Here is a 22,174-nt window from a genome sequence, read left to right as displayed (position 1 = left end):
CACCACTCTAGCCCTAGGCACTTCTTATATATCGTTTGGATCCCTGAAATAACCTCATACTGGTCTTCCAACTTCTATTATACACCCTTTAACATACATTTTCTACAGAGTGGAAAGAGGGATTTTTTAATATATGTAAATCTATCACTCCAAGGCATAAAATTATATTCCATTGCATTTAGAAAAATGTCCAAATTCCCTCCCCTGATTCACAATAACTTGCCCAATCCTATGTACATGTCCTCACCTTCTAGTGTTCTCCCCCTAACCTCCCATGATCCATATACATTCATCTAGTTCTGCTTCTCTAGCATAAGCAGCTCATTTCAGTCTTTTGCACTGTCTGATCCCACTGCCTGTAAGGATATTTCCCCTAGAGTTTCACATAGTTGTCTGCTTCTTGTCAGAGTTCAAAATTAATGACATATTTTCAGAGAGGCATTTGCTAACCAGGCAGTCTAAAATTAGAACCCCAGATGCTGGATATCACCTCACTTCATCGTAGTGCTTCGATGCATTTCTTGTTTGTGAATTTGTTTGATTGGTTGGATAGTAATTTCATTAATGTGTCTTCACGTCTCTCTTATACAACTAGAATGCTCTATGGGAGCAAAGAACTTCTACTTACTAGCTGTATCATCTTGGAAAAGCTACTTAAACTATCTGTGCCTTAGTTTCTTCTCTATACAATGGGAAAATAATATTATACATCATAGGGCTGTTCTGATATAAAAAGGATAATAATTACAAATTGTGGAGAACTTAAATGATATATAAGATATTTAACAAATTATTGTTGAATGGATAAATAGTTAGAAACAGAATAATAATGAATAAATAGGAAGAAATTACATTATAGAAGAATGAAAGGTGGCTGAAGAATATGGTGGTGGCTATGGGGGTGAAGATGCATGAAAACTATAGGGGAAAAAGAAAGCCGTATGAGACCTTAATTTAATCAAAGACCAAGACAGCTATAAAACAACATTACATTTTTTATTACTTGTTCAACAGGGACAAATGGACAATCTCTTGAAAGATCAGGAAGAACAGAAACATCAGCTGGAGGATCAAGGACAATTGGACCATCTGTTGTAGGATCAGGGACAACTGGATCACTATCTGGGGTGACAGCAACAACTGGACCATCAACAGAAGAATCAGGAACCACTAAACGATCAAATAAAGTCTCAGGAAAAACAGTACCATTAACTGAAAGATCAAGGACAACTGTGCAATCAATTGGAGTAACAGGGACTACTGGGTCATCAACTGAAGAATCAGGGACAACAGTACCATCAACTGGAGTGACAGGGACTACTGAAACATCAACTGGAGGATCAGGAACAACTGGATCATCAATTGGAGTATCAGGGTTTACTGGACCATCAACTGGGGATTCTGGGGCAACTGAATCATCAGCTTTAGGTTCAAAGACAAGTGAACGATCAGTTAGAGGATCAAGAACCACTGAGACATCAGGTTCAGTGACAGGAACATATGAACCATCAATGAAAACATCAGGGATAACTGGAAAACCTAGGTCAATTGAACCATCTGTTGTAGGGTCAGAGACAACCGCTCCATTATTTGGAGCAACAGGGACTACTATTATTGGAAAAGGAACCAGTTTATGGTCATCTGGAGTATCAGGGATCCCTGGATCAACACCTGGAAATTCAATAGCAACTGGCCCAAATATTGTAGGTTCAGGGACAAGTGCACCATTATCTGGAGCAACAGGGACCACTGTTATAAGACCAGGAACCAGATTACCCTCATCTGGAGCAGCTTGGACCCCAGGACCATCAGCTGGAGGATCAGCAGCAACAGGACAATCTGGTGTAGGTTCAGAGACAAATGTACCATTATCTAGAACAACAGGGACCACTGTTATAGGATCACGAACCAGTTTACCCTCTTTTGGATCATCACCTGGAGGATCAGCAGCAATTAGACCAAAGGTTGTAAGTTCACAGACAAGTACACCATTACCTGGAGCAAGAGGGACAACTGTTATAGGATCAGGGACAAATGGATCATCCCTTGAAGGATCAATGACAAGTGGATCAACAGCTGGACTGACAGGAACAACTAAAATCTCTGTTGTAGGGTTGGGGACAACTGGACCATCATCTGGAGCATCAGGAGCAACTGGAACAGCAAGTAACAGTGCAGGGACAATTGGATCATTAGCTGAGGTGACAGGAACAACTGAAATCTCTATTGTAGGTTCAGGGACAACTGGATCATCACCTGGAGGATCAGGAGCAAGTGTACCATCTGTTGTAGTTTCAGAGACAACTGCACCATTATCTGGAGCAACAGGGACCGCTGTTACAGGAACAGGAGTCAGTTTACCATCAGTTGATAGAACAGCCATGACTAGATCAATACCTCGAGGATCACGGACAACTGGACAATCTGTTATAGGTTCAGAGACAACTGCATCTTTATCTGGAGCAATAGATACCACTGTTATAGGAACAGGGAGTAGTTTACCCTCATCTGGAGCATCAGGGACCCCTGGACCATCACCTAGCAAATCAGCAGCAACTAGATCACCTAGTATAGGTTCAGAGACAAATACACCATTATCTGGAGCAACAGGAAACATAGTTACAGAATCAGGAATGGGTTTACCCTTATCTGGATCATCAGGGAAACCTGGATCATCACCTGGACGATCAGCAGCAACTGGACCACCTGGTATTGATTCAGAGACAACTGCAGTATTATCTGGAACAATGGGAACTGAAGCTATAGCATCAGGAACAAGCTTATCATCAGTTGAGGGATCAGGGACCACTAGATCACTACCTGGAATATCAGAGACAAGTGGGCCAACTGGTCTAAGTTCAGAGATATCTGTGCCATTATCTGCAACAACAAGAACTAATGTTATAGGATCAGGAACAGGTTTACCCTCATCCGGAGCATCAGGGACCCCAGGATCATCACCTGCAGGATCAGCAGCAACTGGACCACATGGTGTTGGTTCAGAGACAACAGCACCATTGTCTGGAGCAACAGGGACAGCTGCTATAAGATCAGGAACCAGTTTAACATCGGTTTTAAAATCAGGGACCGCTAGATCAATACCAGGAAGATCAGGGACAACTGGACCACCTGCTGTAAGTTCAGAGACAACTGCACCAATATCTGGAGCAAGAGGAACTGTAGCTATAGGATCAGGTACAAGTTTACCATCGGTTGAGGGATCAGGGAGCACTAGATCACTACCTGGAGGATCAGCAGCAACTGGACCACCTGGTATTGATTCAGAGACAACTGCAGCATTATCTGGAACAATGGGAACTGAAGCTATAGCATCAGGAACAAGCTTATCATCAGTTGAGGGATCAGGGACCACTAGATCACTACCTGGAATATCAGAGACAAGTGGACCAACTGGTCTAAGTTCAGAGATATCTGTGCCATTATCTGCAACAACAGGAACTAATGTTATAGGATCAGGAACAGGTTTACCCTCATCTGGAGCATCAGGGACCCCAGGATCATCACCTGCAGGATCAGCAGCAACTGGACCACATGGTGTTGGTTCAGAGACAACAGCACCATTGTCTGGAGCAACAGGGACAGCTGCTATAAGATCAGGAACCAGTTTAACATCGGTTTTAAAATCAGGGACCACTAGATCAATACCAGGAAGATCAGGGACAACTGGACCACCTGCTGTAAGTTCAGAGACAACTGCACCAATATCTGGAGCAAGAGGAACTGTAGCTATAGGATCAGGTACAAGTTTACCATCGGTTGAGGGATCAGGGAGCACTAGATCACTACCTGGAGGATCAGGGACAAGTGGACCACCTAGTGTAAGTTCAGAGATAACTGTGCCATTATCTGCAACAACAGGGACTAATGTTATAGGATCAGGAACAGGTTTACCCTCATCCGGAGCATCAGGGACCCCAGGATCATCACCTGCAGGATCAGCAGCAACTGGACCACATGGTGTTGGTACAGAGACAACGGCACCATTATCTGGTGCAAAAGGGACAGCTGCTTTAGGATCAGGAACAAGTTCACCATCGGTTGTAGGATCAGGGACCACTAGATCAATACCTGGAGGAATAGGGAGAACTGGACCACGTGCTGTAGGTTCCGAGACAACTGCATCATTATCTGGAACAAGAAGAACTGCAGGTACAGGATCAGGAACAAGTTTACCATCACTTGAAGGGTCAGGGAGAACTAGATCACTACCTGGAGGATCAGGGACAAGTGGACCACTTAGTGTAAATTCAGAGATAACTGCACCATTATCTGGAGCAGCACGGACTAGTGTTACAGGATCAGGAACCAGTTTACCAATATCTAGAGCATCTGGGACCCTTAGATCATCAACTGGAGGATCAGCAGCAACTTCATCACCTGGTGTTGGTTTGGAGACAACAGCAACACTATCTGGAGCAACAGGGACTGCTGCTATGGGAGCAGGAACCAGTTTACTCTCAGCTAAAGAAACAGGTACCACTAGATCAATTCCTCAAGAATCAGGGAGAACTGCACTACCTAGTGTAGGTTCACAGACAACTGCAGCATTATCTGGAAAAACAATAACTGCAGCTACAGGATCAGCAACAAGTTTACCATCAGTTGAGGGATCAGGGGCCACTAGATCACTACCTGGAGGATCAGAGAGAATTGGACCAACTGGGGTAAGTTCAGATGTAACTGTGCCATTATCTGGAACAATAGGGACTAATGTTATAGGATCAGAAACCAGTTTAACCTCATCCGGCACATCAGGGACACCTGGATTGTCAACTGGAGGATCAGCAGCAAGTGAAGCACCTGGTATTGGTTTGCAGACAACAGCACCATTTTCTGGAGCAACAGAGACCACTCCTATAGGATCAGGAACAAGTTTATCCTCATCTGGAACATCAGAGATACCTGGATCATCTATTGGAGGATCAGCAACTGGACCACCTGGTATTGTTTCAGACACAACTGCCCCATTATCTGGAGGAGCAGGGACTGCTGCTATAGAATTAGGAACCAGTTTACCTTCATCTGGGGTATCAGAAACCCCTGGATCATCACCTGGAGGATCATCAGCTGCTGGATCACCTGGTCTTGGTTCAGAGACAACTGCACCATTATCTGGAGCAACAGAGACCACTGATTTAGAATCAGGAGCCAGTTTACCATCAGTTGAAGGACTAGGGACCAGTAGATTAATACCTGGAGGAAAAGGGACAACTGAACCACCTGTTGTAGATACAGAGACAACTGCACCATTATCTGAAGAAAGAGGAGCTTCAGGTTTAGGATCAGGAACAGGTTTACCTTCAATTGAAGGATCAGGGAGCACTAGATCACTACCTGGAGGATCAGGGACAAGTGGACGACCTGGTGTGAGTTCAGAGATAACAGCGCCATTATCTGGAACAAGAGGGACTAATGTTATAGGATCAGGAAGTAGTTTACCCTCATTTGGGGCATCAGGAACCCCTGGATTATCACCTGGAGGATCAGCAGCAAGTGCACCACCTGGTACTGTTTTGCAAACAACTGCACCATTATCTGCAGCAACAGGGTCTGCTGCTATAGGATCAGGAATCAGTTTACCATTAGTTGAAGGATCTGGGACCACTAGATCAATAACTGGTGGATCAGTGACAACTGTAGCAGGTGCTGTACGTTCAAAGCCTACTGCACCTTTATCTGGAAAAACAGGAACTAATGTTATACGATTGGGAACAAGTTTACCCACATCAGGAGCCTCAGAAAACCTTGGATCATCACCTGGAGTATCGGCAGCAACTGGAACACCTGGTGTTGGTTCAGAGACAAGTGCACAATTAGCTGGAGCAATAGAGACGTCTACTCTAGGGTCAGCAAAGAGTTTGCCATCAGTTGAAAGATTAGGGACCACTAGACCAATACCTGGAGGATCAGGGACAACTGGACCACTTGCTGTAATTTCAGAGACAACTGCATCTTTATTTGGAAAAACGGAGCCTCATGTTATAAGATCAGGAGCAGTAGGGACCCCTGGATCATCACCTGGAGGATCAGCAGCAACTGGATCACCTGGTATTGTTTCAGACACAACTGCCCTATTATCTGGAGAAACAGGGACCATTGATATTGGATCAGGAACCAGTTTATCCTCATCTGGAGCATCAGGGACTCCTGGATTGTCACCTGGAGGATCATTAGAAAGTGGATCACCTGTTATTGTTTCAGAGACAACTGCACCATTATCTGGAGCAACAGGAATTGCCACTATAAGACCAGGAAATGGTTTACAGTCATCTAGAACATCAGGGACCCCTTTATCATCTCCTGGAGTATCATCAACAGGTGGACCACCTGGTATTGGTTCCGAGACAACTGCACCATTATCTGGAGCAACAGGAGCTACAACTATAGGATCAAGAACAAGTTTACCATCAGTTGAGGGATCAGGGACCACTAGATCACTACCTGGAGGATTACAGACAAGTGGACAACCTGGTGTAAGTTCAGACATAACTGCATCATTGTCTGGAACAACACGGTCTAATCTTATAGAATCAGGAAGCAGTTTACCCTCATCTGGAGCATCAGGGACCACTGGACCATCACCTGGAGGATCAGCAGCAACTGGATCACCTGTTATTGTTTTGGAGACAAATGCGGTATTATCTGGAGCAACAGGAACTGCAGTTATAGGTTCAGGAACCAGTTTACCATCAGTTGAGGGATCAGGGACCACTAGATCACCACCTGGAGGATCAGGGACAAGCGGACCAACTGGTTTAAGTTCAGAGATAACTGAGCAATTATCTGGAACAACAGGGAGTAATGTTATAAGATCAGGAACTAGTTTACCCTCATCTGGAGCATCAGGGAACACTGCAATATCACCTGGAAGATCAACAGCAACTGGACCACCTGTTGTAGGTTCAGAGACATTTGGACCAGTATCTGGAGCAATGGGCACCACTCTTACAGGATCTGGGGACAGTTTAACATCATTTGAAAGAACAGCCTCTACTAGATCAATTCCTGGAGGATCAGGGAGAACTGGACTGTCAGTTTTAGGCTCAGAGACAACTGTGTCTCTATTTGGAGCAACAGGGACCACTGTTACTGCATCAACAGCCAGCTTGCCATCAGCTGAAAGACCTGCCACCAGTAGTTCAATACATGCAGGGTCAGGGACAAGTGGACCATATATTGTAGGCTCAGACAAAAGTGCACCATTATCTAGAGCAACAGGGACCATTGCTATAGGATCAGGAACTGGTTTACCATCAGTTGAAGGATCAGGGACCAATAGATCAGTACCTGGAGGATCAAGGACAACTGGACCACCTGGTGTAAGTTCAACGACAATTGCATCTTTATCTGGAGCAACAGGGACCAATGTTATAGAATCAGGAACAAGTTTACCCTCATCTGGAGCATCAGGGACCCCTGGATCATTGCCTGGAGAATCAGCAGCACCTACACCACCTGGTGTAGGTTCAGAGACAACTGCACCATTATCTGTAGGAACAAGGACTACTATTTATGGATTAGGAACCATTTTACCTTCATTGGTAATATCGGCAAACCCTGGATCATTACCTGCTGGATCAACAACACATAGGTTACCTGGTTCAAGTTCAGAGACAACTGCACCATCATCTGGAGCAACAGCGACCACTGTTATAGGATTAGTAAACAGTTTACCATTAGTTGAAGGATTAGCGACCACTAGATCAATACTTGGAGGATCAGAGACAAGTGGACCATCTGTTGTAGGTTCAGAGACAACTGCACCATTATCTGGAGCTACAGGAACCACTGTTATTGTGTCAAGAACCAAGTTGTCATCAGTTGAAGCATCAGCCACCACTAGTTCAACACCTGGAGAGCCAGGGACAAGTCGACCATATGTTGTAAGTTCAGAGACAAGTTCACCATTATCTGCAACAACAGGTACCACTGTTATAGGATCAGGAACCAGTGTACCCTCATCTGGAGCATCAGGGGCTCCTGGATCATTGCCTGTAGGATCAGCACCAACTGGACCACTTAGTGCAAGTTCAGAGACAACTGCACCATTATCTGGAGCAACAAGGACCATGGTTATAGAAAGAGGAACTAGCTTACCATCAGTTGAAGGATCAGTCACCACTAGATCAATACCTGGAGGATCAGGAACAGCTGGGTCATCTTTTGTAGGTTCAGAGACAACTACACCATTATCTGGAGAAATAGGGACGACTGTTATGGGATCAGGGACAAGTTTACAATCAGTTGTAGGATCAGGGATAACTGGATCCACAGTTGTACTGTTAGGAAAAACTAGAATCTCTATTGTAAGTTCAGGGACAATTGGATCATTATCTGGACCATCAGAGACAACTGGAACATCAACTGAAAGACTAGGAACAACTCGTTCATTATCTGGAGTGACAGGAACCAATAGAATCTCTGTTGTAAATTCAGGTATAAATACACTATCATCTAGAGCAGCACTGACCCCTGAATCATCGCCTGAAGGATCTGTATCAACTGAATCACCTGATGTAGGTTTAGGGACAACTGGATCATTAGCTGAAGCATCATGGACAACTGAAACATCAGCTGAAGAACCAGACAAAACTGGAACTTTTGTTGCAAGTACCAGGACAACTGGGTTATCAGCTGGAAGTTCAGGGACAACTCGATCATTTATTATAGGATCAGGAACAACAGGACCAGCAGTTGAAGTATCAGGGACAGCTGGGCCATCATCTGGAGGATCAAGGACAACTAGAACATCAATTAAAGGATTTGGAAAAACTGGTTCATTAGCTGGAGTTACAAGAACAACTATAATCTATGCTGAAATTTCAGGGACAGTTGCACCATTATCTGGGGTGACTAGGACTCCTGTATTATCACCAGGAGGATCAGCATCAACTGGAACAAGTGTTGTAGGGTCAGGGACAATGGGATCATCAGGTGGAGATTTATGGAGAACTGAACCATCAACTGGGAAAACAGGAACCACTGGATCATCACCTGGAGAATCAGTGTCAGGTGGTATTTCTGCTGTAGGTTCAGGGACAACTGTACCATCACCTGGAGTCACAAGGACAGCAGGGGTTTCAGAGACCACTCGATCATCTGTTATAGGATCTGAGGCAACCAGACCTGCAGTTGAAGGATCAAGGACAACTGGATCAACAGCTGGACTGACTACAACCACTAGGACATCTGTTGTAGTTTCAGGGACAACTGGACCATCATCTGAAGTGACAAGGACAACAATAACATCTGGTGTGGTTTTAGGGACAATAGGACCACCATCTGGAGAAACAGAGACCACTGTTATAGGATCAGGAGCAAGTGGATCATCAGCTGAAGGATCACAGACAAGTGGATCAACACCTGGAATGACAAGAACTACTGGAACATTCATTGTAGGTTCAGAGACAAGTGCACCATCATCTGGAGCATCAGGGACAACTGGATCATCACTTCGACTGACTGCCACAACTAGATTCTCTGTTGTAGGCTCAGGTACAATGGAACCATCAGCTAGAGAACCATGGAAAATCAGCCCAGGAGATGTAACTTCATCAACCATTGTATTGTCAGCTGGTGCTTCAGGAACAACTAGACCTGGAGTAACAGGGACAAGTAGACCATCTGTTGTAGGTTCAGAGACAGATAGTCCATCATCTGGAGAAATAGGGATCACTGTTATAGGATCAGGGTCAAGTGGATCATCAGCTGAAGGATCAGAGACAACTGGATCAACAGCTGGACTGACTATAACCAGTAGGACATCTGTTGTAGGTTCAGGGACAACTGGACCATCATCTGGAGTGACAGGGACAAAAATAACATCTGGTATAGGTTCAGGGACAACTGGGCCACCATCTGGAGGAAGAGAGACCGTTGTTATTGAATCAGGAGCAAGGGGATCATCAGCTGAAGCATCACGGACAACTGGATCAACAGGTGGACTAACAATAACCACTAGTACATCTGGTATAGGTTCAGGGGTAAGTGCACTATCATCTGGAGTGACAAGGACAACAATAACATCCAGTGTAGGTTTAGGGACAACTGGATCATCATCTGGAGAAACAGGGACCACTGTTGTTGAATCAGGAACAAGTGGACCCTCAGGTGAAGGATCAGGGACAACTGCATCACCAGATGGATTGACAAGAACCACTAAAATCTCTGTTGTAAGTTTAGGGACTACTGGACCATCATCTGAAGTGATGTGGACAACACGAACATCTATTGTAGGTTCAGGGACAACTGGATCATCAACTGGAGTATTAGAGACAATTGATACATCAGCTGAAGGATTGAAGACAAGTAGACCATCAACTGGAAGATCATGGACAACTGGGACATCAGTTGAAAGATCTGGAACAACTGGATCATCAACTTTTACAACCACAGGGGCCAGGGGGAAAACTTGGGGGCCAGGAAGTGAGGTTACCACATATGAAGGTAAGTCAAGTTAGCTATATTTAGACAATAATATAAATAATTTTAATTTGATAGAGATCTAATTTTGAACTATATTACTTTATCAGAATTATACTATTTAGAACTCATTGTTGAATAAAGATGGGAAATTTGTAGAATATTATTGTTTTAAATTGATTCCTCAGGCCCATTAAGAATGTTATGTTTTCATCCCTACTACTTCTTTTGTGACCAGGTGAAATCAGTAGATCAGTGGGAGCTACCAGAGGTGCTGGTAGTGGAGGCCCAGTCGGAGCATCAAGCTTTGGAGCCACTTCTGCTGGGAACCAAGCAGGCAAGACTCACCAGGGTGCTCCTTTGGTGGTCCAACATGAGCATGGCTAAGGCCCAAATTACAATAATGATTTAAGTTAATTTAAGCAAGGACCACGTTTTTGGAGAAATGATTAAGAGGTGTTCTAGGTTTATTATTAACATCTAAATTTGAAATTTACTTAAATAGCAGTAAGTTTATAATTTTTATAAAATGAACCATATGAAGATAATAGTCAGTTATCCTTTTAACCAGACACAACTGAAGAACCATATGGAGAAACTACTGAAGTGGGTGAAAGCATGACCAGATCAACTACACCCAGAAAATCAGGCGAGTGGGAAGGGAAGCTATTGGCCACAGTTACAACCCAACATAAGGTTTTTTGACAAATCTGGTAAATATCCATTATTGGATATTAGTGTATTATAAGTTTAGAAATCAGAAAATCTGATCCAAATTATCTGGTATTGAGGACCTTGGATATTTTGTTAGGTGTTTTCAGACCAGTACTGCAATTGCAACACCTGGACTCAAAGTAGTTACATTGTTAAATGTCCAAGTAGTGTCCCAATAAAATAAGAACATTGCTCATGACTTTCTACTTTTAATCTCACATTCCATAGGAGCCACCCCTGGCTCAACAATTGCACCAGAAAGATCCACTACTACTGGTAAGTAAGCAGGGGATGTGAGATGTATTTTTTGACTTGTTTTCATGCTCACTGGCTAATTAAAAAAGGCAAAATAATTAATAATAATTCCAGTTAAATAATACAATGCCCTACAATCTATTATGTCATTTAAATATTTAAATAAGTATTGTTATCTCATTTTACTCATGAAGAACTTAGAAAAGATATTACATAAGATGGTCCAGGTTCTACAGCAAATCAAATAGTGGAGGCAATATATATATTTTTTAACATCTTTATTGGAGTATAATTGCTTTACAATGGTGTGTTAGTTTCTGCTTTATAACAAAGTGAAGCAGCTATACATATACATATATCCCCATATCTGCTTCCTCTTGCGTCTCCCTCCCACCCTCCTTATCCCACCCCTCTAGGTGGTCACAAAGCACCGAGCTGATCTCCCTGTGCTATGTGGCTGCTTCCCACTAGCTATTTATTTTACATTTGGTAGTGTACATATTGTCAATGCTACTCTCTCGCTTCGTCCCAGCTTACCGTTCCCCCTCCCTGTGTCCTCAAGTCCATTCTCTACTTCTGAATCTTTATTCCTGTCCTGCCCCTAGGTTCTTCAGAACCACTTTTTTTTTTTAGATTCCATATATATGTGTTAGCATATGGTATTTGTTTTTCTCTTTCTGACTTACTTCACTCTGTATGACAGACTCTATGTCCATCCACCTCACTACAAATAACTCAAGTTCGTTTCGTTTTATGGCTGAGTAATATTCCATTGTGTATATGTGCCACATCTTCTTTATCCATTCATCTCTTGATAGACACTTAGGTTGCTTCCATGTCCTGGCTATTGTAAATAGAGCAGCAATGAACATTGTGGTATATGACTCTTTTTGAATTATGGTTTTCTCAGGGTATATGCCCAGTAGTTGGATTGCTGGGTCATATGGTAGTTCTATTTTTAGTTTTTTAAGGAACTTCCATAGTGTTCTTCATAGTGGCTGTATCAATTTACATGTGGAGACAATATTTTTATCCATTGTTTACTGACTCCACAGGCTGCTCTTTACCACAAGGGCATCCTCCACTAAGGCAAATATACAATGATCTTTAGTGACCCATTAATAAAAGCTTGCATTTAATATTAACATAGCTTAAATTTTCCCCATTTCTAACTATAAAAACTACAGCAGCAGATAATAAAAAGAAGTATAACATTTTTAGTATGTTGAGAAATTTTGGCATTTTGCCATTCTGAAATCACAAGATTTGGGGCATTTATGAAAACTATAATACTATTGTTTGCAAATCAAAATTTTATATCTTCATTTTCTTTTAGAGTTATTACAACATGACATAAAATCCACAAATACTTATGACATTTTTTTCTTAACAATAAATGGATTATTTATTCAAGCCTATAATATATTATCAAGTTTCTAGACTAGTAACACTGGGTCGGCCAAAAAGTTCGTTCGGGTTTTTCTGTAGCATTGTATGGAAAAAACCGAATGAACTTTTTGGCCACCCCAATATACTCATATCGAGTATATTGGGAAAAACTTCATTTCTCAATTTGCAGGTTATCTAATAGAACCTAGGTTTTAGTGAATAAATTGTCCAATATTTAAAGAATAGATTGCTTATTCTTTCTTTTTCTGGTAAAGATTTTTCCTATGTTTATTCTAACTACACTTACAAATTCACCTTATGTAAAATTATTTTACAAACTAATCACTAGAAAATAATTAATTTGATAATTTGATTCAGGCTAAATGTATAATATTATCTATTCAATCTATGGTTATGCTAACCTAAATGAATTGCCATGCTTCATATTATATATTGAACATCATAATTATAAATTAATTCCATAGTTACTAATATGTGACTCCTGGGCACAGTATGTATTTTATCTTTTTTTTTTTTTTGCATTCTCCAAGTTCAAGACTTTAGTCTTTAAATGGAACCAAAGAAGAATTACATATATGTAAACATTTTATTTGGGAAAAGGGCAATGCTTTTGTTTTTAGTTTGATAATTTGTAACTCATAGATGATTTCTTAAAAGAGCACTTTACAAGTTATCTCCCAAGAGATCTCTCACCCTGAATAGAATTTCTAAGATGAGCCTCTGTGGAAATAACATATTTCTGTTTTTTAATAAAAAAATTTATATATCATGTCAGTTGAAGCATATAAAATTCAAGTATATTATTTAATTGAAACATGAATTTAATTTTTCTTTATTAGGCTCAGATAATACAATTCCACCAGAACCTGTTGTAGGTAAGTTGATATTAAAATGACAGAATTATGCTTTTTCACAACGTGCCTTGAAATAATATTTCTATTTTTTCTACTTGAACACTGAAAAATATCTAAGGGACTGTGATATTCTTCTCAAATTTTAACCTAATACAAATTAATCTGTATGAATTGAGATAAATAAAAATGTACATTTATAAATATATTTGTATTTTTAAATTTAGTGCCATTTAAGCAGCCTGAAGTAACAGATGAAAAAATGTCACATTATAAATGTGGATTTGAAAAAAAATGGTGTTACAGTAACTAGAATCAAAAATATGATAGCAGAAGTCTTAAGTTATCAGATTAATAAAACATAAACTTCAAATTAGATTTTGGTAGCATAGGGCTCTTGCTTTTTCTATTTTTATACCTTCTTAAATCATACCAAAGACATATTGAATCTCATATATAATCGTTAAATTCTACACTGGTTGTGTACAAACTTACAGAATCAATCAAATAAACAAAAATGACTCTAGAATTATGCTCTTTATTAAATAAAAAGGCAGTCTTATATTTCTCAGCATATTATTTGTCACCTACCATTTCCATTAAATTTTTTTAGCTTTTATTGCATCCTGGTGTCTCTTTTAAATTTAACAGTTTTAAAAGATATGCAAAAGAAATTTATTTTTTAGAATGTTCCACTTTTTCTTAATTGTTCCCCCTCTGCATTCTTTTAGCATTTACATTTGAGTATAACCTCAGTGAAGACAGGCATTTTTTTCTTATTTTGTTCACTGATATAAAATCCCTTTCTGGTCCTTATCTGATGAGGTGTTTGATTTTGATACTTGCCCACCTGATCCACTAGATTCTACCTTTGTGGAATGGGGACCATTCAATATGCATCACTCTGTTGTCACTCATTGCCTACTACCAGAAACCTGAGAGATCCTTTAAGACAGGCATTTCCAACACAGGTATGGCTGAAATAATAATAAGAACACCGCTATAGGCACTCAGGACATGAAGCTTTTTGTAGGGCTGCTGTGAAAAAATAATACTAAATGCCTCTTCCCCATATTCCAAATGCCCAGAATTTACTGTTCTCCTATTTTCTACCTCAGAGGCTACAACTTCCAGAGAAGGTACTGGTACTGCTGGAGTTGGATTCCAGACAGGTGAGAAGGAGCAGCTCCTGTCTTGTTATTACCAATAATTATGACACAGGAGATCCTAGAGAGAATTTCTGGAGAACAGTTCATATTTACTCTACCAATACTGCATTTTAGGCAAATTAATTATTTTTCAGTTTTGAATTTTTTTCTGAAAAGTTGCTAATAACAGAATCTAGAGTTGTAGCTGTAATCCCTGAAGTTGGGATTGTAGTAATTGTTATGAATAACTTCTCCTGTGGATTTACATATATCATAAGCTTTGATGAGGGAAGAGTGAGAAAACTTTGTATCCCTGAGAAACTGAGAAGAGTTACAGGAACCTAGGAAACATGTCTGCCCCACGTAGATGTATGCTTTTCACAAGGAAGAGATGAAGAGCACAGTATTTTCCCAGTGTCTCAAGTTCTCAGCACACTCATGGCTTCTGTTTCGAATCCAGAGCAGATACCAGTGTAGCATCAGAAAGCCAAGTCATAGGGAGTAAGACAGGAGAGGGTGGGAGAAATCCACCCTGTTTCCTCAATGTAGAATGCCAGGAAGCGTATCTCTGGTTGAGAACACTGTCACTATGATTGCTTTGGTAATAAAATGGTTAATGAAAAACTACACAGGGCTCACCATCAGAGAAGAGTCAGTGAGCAGTCCAGTTAGATATTATGAAGATATATCTAGGTTCTTTCTAGAAGCATGCTTTTAGGAAAGAAACATGAACACCATGGTGACTACATTTCATTTTGTGTTTCAGGCACCACTGAGGTAGCCCCTGGCACAACTGTTGCCCCTGGCAATTTCAACACAGGTGAGTCAACAAGGTGACATAGAATCTTCCACAGTCCTCCCGCAAATTAGATGTCTCCTCTGTTACTATCTTTTGCAGACCTACCGCCATATCCTTTCCATGATCCTTAAATATGCTCCAGTTAACTCTTTCCTCCTTCTCTCCCACAGAAGGAGAAAGTGAAACAACCAGAGTTGGAATAGCCAAAGGTGAGCCTTGCTAAGCTAATACCTGAACTTCTCAAAAACAATCTTATGAAAATATATCTGCACTGTTTATATATGTTATATTGAGCAAATTCAGAAAAACAAGACAAGACAGTTTCCTTATTTCCTGAGCTTATAAGAGCCTTCACTAGACTATTGTGAAGTCAAACTAGGGACAGATAAACTGGTAATGTAGAGAAAAATTTCCTATCTCCCCTCCAAAGAAAGGGACCTGATAGTTGAGCACTTTCTCAGTAAAACTGTAGAAAGACATGTTACAAGAGGTATATATGGATCACTTATTGGTACTAAAAGTCTCATGGTTATAGTTTGCTACTGCACAGAGACTTTAGATTCCTATTTAAATCACGTGGTGAACAGCAATTGAGCTAGTGACCACTGACCCTTTCTTGTTTTAGGTACTACTGGTATAGTCTCTGGAAGAACTCTGGAACCTGGAAGTTACAACACAGGTATCTGGACAGTAGCACCTTGGGTGATATATTCTGACAAAAGCACAGTGTGTACTTTCCCACACCCTAGTCTTTACTCCTTTCTTTCTTTTCTCTGTCAGAGGTCGCCACTTCCACGAGAAGAAGTGGGACCACCCAACCAGAACTTCCAGGAGGTGAGCTCTTTTAATCTGAGGCTTTGGGACTTTCATCAAATCTCTGTTTGTGTGAATACAGTGAACACATTAGTGTGAAAGTGGGCAAAGGAAAGGGGCCTGAATTTCCTCTGGGAACACAATACACCAGAGTCACAAACCTGGGTCTACCTAAGAATTCCATGACCTCAGATGTCTCCATCTGGATTTCCAGAGGCCTGGGCTTGCAGAGCTAGTTGTTGAATGGCAGGAATGAGGGTGACCTGCTAGCCAGCTCCTGCCTACCAAGTCCCCTATCCTTTTATATGGTTTGCCATGTTCTCATAGCACTTACTAACATCTATCACATCGACCTATTTATTATGTTTATTGTTCACTGTTGGTCTCCAGTTGCTAGAATGTAACTTGAATTAGGAGAGGGATCTTTGAATATTCTGCTTGCTGATATATGCAAGGGCCTAAAACAATACTGCATAGAAGAGATGCTTAATAAATACTAGTGGAATGATGAAATGTATACTTCTTTTGAGGCTTCACTCTATTTGCTTTAATAGGTATCACCATGGTTTTACCTGGAGCCAGCAGCAATTCACAGAGTTCCATGTCAGGTAATATGGACTAAATAAGTTAACCTTATCAGAGTATTAGAGTCAAGGAGATCTATTTTAAGTATCTGAATATCAAATTAGCTTAAGTAATTGATGAGTAAAACCTAGAAAGGGGAACCCATCATCTGCCTTTTTCCTCCTTCAGGAAGCTCTGTCACCACTCCAGGGAGCCCAGGGTCTGGAAGTGAACCAGGTGAGGGTGACATAAGGTCTCCTTTCACTTTCAGTGGACTCTATGGAAAGGGAAATCTAATAACAATAATGATCAATAGGTGGGTCAGGAAAGGAAACTGTGGGAGTAATTGATGGTTCATTTCCTACAGGATCAAAGATCTGCAGGAAAGGTCTCCAGTGATTCAAGGCTGCATAGCTACTTCAGTATTCACTGGGGAGTCAATGCTGTGTTGATCCCTTTATTTTTCTCACTTTAGGTACTTCAGGAGAATTCTCTAAGGCAACCATATCTGGAAGTTCCGACACAGGTAGGTTAACAAGAAGGAAATCTTGCTATTTAACCTCATAATGTAGTTAGTAGACCTGTTCTGATAAAATATTAACATCATTCTTTTCTTAATATTCCAAATCCTCAGACCTCATCATTCATCACTTTATTTCCTCAGAAGCCACAAGATTAATAGGAGGCAGTGGCACACCTGTAACTGGACTCAGACCTGGTACAAATGGGTTGCTCATAGTTTGGGATTTAGCATGAATTATGATTCTCCATAGGTTTGCCTGTTGGGAGGTGTGATCTCCTGCAGAGTAGTTTTCATTGACTTTTAGGATTTTCTTAGATTTAACATGTTATGGAAGAACTTTCAATACTAGCATCTAGCCTCACAGCTGTAACTTTCTAAAGATGGGCTGGTGTGTAATCCGTGTGAGGGCTTTCTCCTTGGGATGGCATACGCATCAGGGGGGACCAAAGAATATTACACACCTAGGAAGAAGAGAAAGCAATGTGAACAGGGCTACCTATATAAAGGTTTTCTCACTCAAATAATCAATAATGATATTCAGTATTTTCCTTGGCACATTCAAATATTTTTCTGGTTTTCGGCCCACAGTAGATAGCACTGCAGTACCAGGAGGTCAAGCAACTGGGAGTGTGACAGGTGAACCTGGGAGAAAACCACCTTGTTTTCCTATCTTGGAATAAATGGGTTGTCTGAGAAAGTTGCCTCAACTTGGGAATATTTTGATTGCTTTCTTAATGGCATTTGTCATAGAAAAGTCTTATGACTTTCACCTCATCAGGAAGCAGTGAAAGGACCTTTTGATATAGCACATTTCTTCTAGAGGCAGGTCTTTAGGAGACAAACACACGTCACTGTGATGACTTTAGACCCTTTGTGTTTCAGGAACCACTGGGGTAATTCCTGGCACAACTGTTGCCCTTGGCAGTTCCAACACAGGTGAGTCGACAAAATGGCAGGGAATCTTCCATGGATCCAGCTATGATGAGTTTACTCCAGTGCTATCCTGTGTAGAACTACCACATATTTTCCATGGTCCTTGCATGGTTTACAATCATCTCTCTTCCGTTTTCCCCTCTCTCAGAGGCTACAACTTCTGTAGAAGAAAGTGGAACAGCAAGAGTTGGAATAATCATGGGTGAGCACTGCTGAGTCACTACTTGTACTTTCTAATATCTTCCCAATAAAAAGTCTTGTCTGAAATATATCAAAACTCTTTGAGTTTCCATATTCAGCATATTGGGCAAAATTTTAGCAGATGTTCAATATTTGACGTCAGTAAATTCAGTTCAGACACTTCAAATTTTCTTGCTTGTGTTCTAACGAGCCTTCATCAGGGCATCACAGGGCCCATTCCTGATAGTTATACAGGTGATTTGCCCTCAAATCTATCTTCCTTTAACTAGACCCTAAAAGGGGGTCTCAGTGGTGGAGGACTTTCTCCATAAATTTGAGAAGGGAAAGACATGTTTTGAAGGAAATACCTGGAGGATCTCTTGAAACTAAGAAGTCCAGAGAAATATAGATTCACTGGTATATGGGAGAAACAGTTTTTTTTAAAGCCTATGCCCATTTCATGATGTGCAACAAGTTGACCACAATCTCTTTTTTTTATTATTTTTTTATTTCAGGCACAATTGAGAGCATCTCTGGCAAAACTCTGGGACCTGGAAGTGCCAACACAGGTCAGGAGTCCTAAATGTGGACCTTCAGGAGATATAGACTGTGGAAGCCCAGAATGTCCTGTCCACACCCCAAGTCTTTACTCCTTTTTTTTTTTTTCTTCTCTCAGAAGCCACAAGTTCCACAAGAGGCAGTGAGACTACCCAAGGAGGACTACCAGGAGGTGAGTTTTTCAGTCTAAGGCCTAGGTTCTCATTATTTCTCTATTTGGGTCGCTTCAGTGAGCAAATGAATGGGAAGGAGTATGATGGAAGGACTTGCCATATTTGTTGGTTCAAAAACTCAGGAGCTTCCTGGGTGAAATCTGAAACTTGGCTCCATCCACAAAGGGCAAGGTGAGACTGAAGAAAGAGGCAAACCACTCCAGGTTGGTGGGTAGCAGGTTTAATAAGCAAAGGAACTTACATACAAAGCATGTCTTGGGCAGCCATAAGACAAGTAGATCTCTGTATCTGCCTGCCAGAATCTTCAAAGTTTATATAGAGGCCTTAACTGGGTTTAGTCACGTATACCATCCTGAACGTTTCAATGACACATTGCTCTCTCCAGGCTGCATCCTTGAAAATGGCTCCCACTATGGGAACTGTGGTCAGAACATAAGTTCCAAGGCCAGGGCAGGGGGCGAGGTGTCACTGATTGCCTGGGCCTAGCTTTAGGGTCAACTAGTTGTACATCCTCTCCATGATAATCCTCTTCTTCAATAATATTGTACCATATGAACCCGGGTAATTATTCTTCCTGGGAATTCCAAGACCACAGATGTCTCAATCAAGCTGTCCTCAGTGTTCTGGCTTACAAAGATTTTTTTTCCCTGTAAAAAGGTATGCATACATTTTGCATATATCCCAACCCCCTCCCCCAGTACTTCCAATCCTCCTTACCCAGCTTACCTTCCTGCCATAGCCTGCTGTCTATCATCTCTCTCATACTTATGCATGATGTTTATTATTTATTTTCTATCTCCCCTCGATGGAAAACTTCATGAAGGCAACTGATAATCAAAATGTTCCAAGTTATATCAAAGATTCCTTCTTACAAAGATTAAACCATACTTTATTCCCTCATTTAGGCACCTCTGGCACACCAGGTGGATATGTCCCTGGAAGTAAAACAGGTAAGGGTGATTTTTACTGCTGCTTCCTCTTACTACATAGTAAAAGGGAACCCCAAGAGCAACACATCCATCCAAAGCTGACTTGGGAAATGAAATGCTGTAAAATTGTTTATTTTCTATTTTTTTTTTAATAGACAGTCTTCAGAAAAGGATACCAGTGCTTTAGGGCCACACTGATGATTCCAAGATGAAATGAAGAGGAAATGCTGTATTGCAACATTTACTTTTTGCATTTTAGGTATCACTGGAGAAATGTCTGGAACAACCATTGCATCTGAAATTTCTAACACAGGTAGGTTAGCAAGAAGGAAATTCCCCATATTTAATCTCAGATGTCATGATCTCACTTTTAGGGCTTCTATAATAAAAAAAATACCCCAATATCTCTTCCCAGTATTCCAAACTCCCAGACTTCATCATTATCCTATTTCTTCCCTCAGAGGCCACAACTTCCACAGAAGAGACTAGAACTGGAGCTCAAACAGGTGAAAACAAAGAGCCTGTGATTAGAGGCCATCAGTTTTAGGACACTCTAGGCTTTCCTTGAGAAAGTTTATGTGTAATTTAGGGACACTACAAGTGAGTCAAAATAGGTTTGCTGGGCCTCCCTGGTGGCGCAAGTGGTTGAGAGTCCACCTGCCGATGCAGGGGATATGGGTTCGTGCCCCGGTCTGGGAGGATCCCATATGCCGCGGAGCGGCTGGGCCCATGAGCCATGGCCGCTGAGCCTGCGTGTCCGGAGCCTGCGCCTCCGGAGCCTGTGCTCCGCAATGGGGGAGGCCACGGCAGTGAGAGGCCCGCATACCGCAAAAAAAAAAAAAAAAAAAAAAAAAATAGGTTTGCTATTAGAGATAAAATCTTTTTGAAAATCCATTAAATACAGAATTGAGCTTCACTGCTTCAAGTCTAAAGAAGGGATAGAATTTCTCCATTGGTATTACAAATATCAACAGCATATTAGCTAGAATCCAAAAAGAATTACCTCTTTTTGTCAATTCCTTCTAGCTGAAATAATACAGAGTGCAGAGTGATTTCTGCCTATGGAAATCTTTGTCTGAGCTTCCAAATTCCAGAGTGTTAATATTTTCCCAAATCCTTGAATTCATATACAGCAGAATACTCTCCCTCTCTCTCTCTCTCTCTCTAACTCTCTCTCTGTCTCTCACTCAATCTTTTTGTTTTGTCTTCTCTTCAGACTACTCTACCAGGGGGCCAGGTCTCTGAGAATCAAACAGGTGAACATGAGAAAATATAAATATCTCCCTGATATTTACCAGTACTCAGAATAAGAGGACTTCTAATGCGAAAATATAGTTTTACTTAATATTTTTCTGAAAGAAATGTACTTGTGGAAATATATGTGAGGAATCCTAGAATAGGACCTCAATGACTGAAAAGAAACATAATGATTTTCTTCTTAACTCTTCTTTGAACATAAAGGAAATGACATATAATCCCTTTTCCTTTGTGATTTCAGGTACCAGTGGTGTAGTCTCCAGCCCAGATATTACATCTGGAAGTTCCAGCACTGGTAATGGAATAGATACAAAGGCAATCAACCCTTGTCTAACCTCAGGGAGAAATATGTATCCCCAAACATACTTTCCACTTTCCTCATTTCTTTTTTCCAGAGTCTAAAACTTCCTTAGAAAGCCTCAGAGTCACTGTGATGAAATCAGTGAGAACTAGGATTCCCAGATGTTAGCATTGCCATTGAGAACCATCATGAGTTTGCCTCTGGATCAGAGATATTGTACAGGAAGGGCAGGCCCTCCAGCCAATATACAGGGCCCAAAATACTGTTGATTCACAACCCCCAACTGGTTTCTGGACCAGCCTTTTCCCATGCCTGCCACTGTG

The 22,174-nt window shown here is 41.1% G+C and overlaps 1 protein-coding gene across 1 annotated transcript in view; it reads left to right on the top strand.

Annotated features, from left to right (window-relative positions):
• The window catches only part of MUC19 (mucin 19, oligomeric), a 123,049-nt gene that overhangs the window by 77,703 nt on the left and 23,172 nt on the right, over window positions 1-22,174 (top strand). Inside the window, 11 exon segments of the mRNA XM_060114199.1 lie at window positions 1,015-10,467; window positions 17,473-17,523; window positions 17,662-17,715; window positions 18,109-18,156; window positions 18,403-18,456; window positions 18,602-18,655; window positions 19,149-19,202; window positions 19,310-19,363; window positions 20,270-20,314; window positions 20,553-20,606; window positions 21,792-21,845. Coding sequence (XP_059970182.1) covers window positions 1,015-10,467; window positions 17,473-17,523; window positions 17,662-17,715; window positions 18,109-18,156; window positions 18,403-18,456; window positions 18,602-18,655; window positions 19,149-19,202; window positions 19,310-19,363; window positions 20,270-20,314; window positions 20,553-20,606; window positions 21,792-21,845 — 9,975 coding nt within the window.

Source organism: Mesoplodon densirostris, chromosome 11 (assembly GCF_025265405.1).
Source record: "Mesoplodon densirostris isolate mMesDen1 chromosome 11, mMesDen1 primary haplotype, whole genome shotgun sequence".
Classification (NCBI taxonomy): domain Eukaryota; kingdom Metazoa; phylum Chordata; class Mammalia; order Artiodactyla; family Ziphiidae; genus Mesoplodon; species Mesoplodon densirostris.
This window is presented reverse-complemented; position numbering and strand designations above follow the sequence as displayed.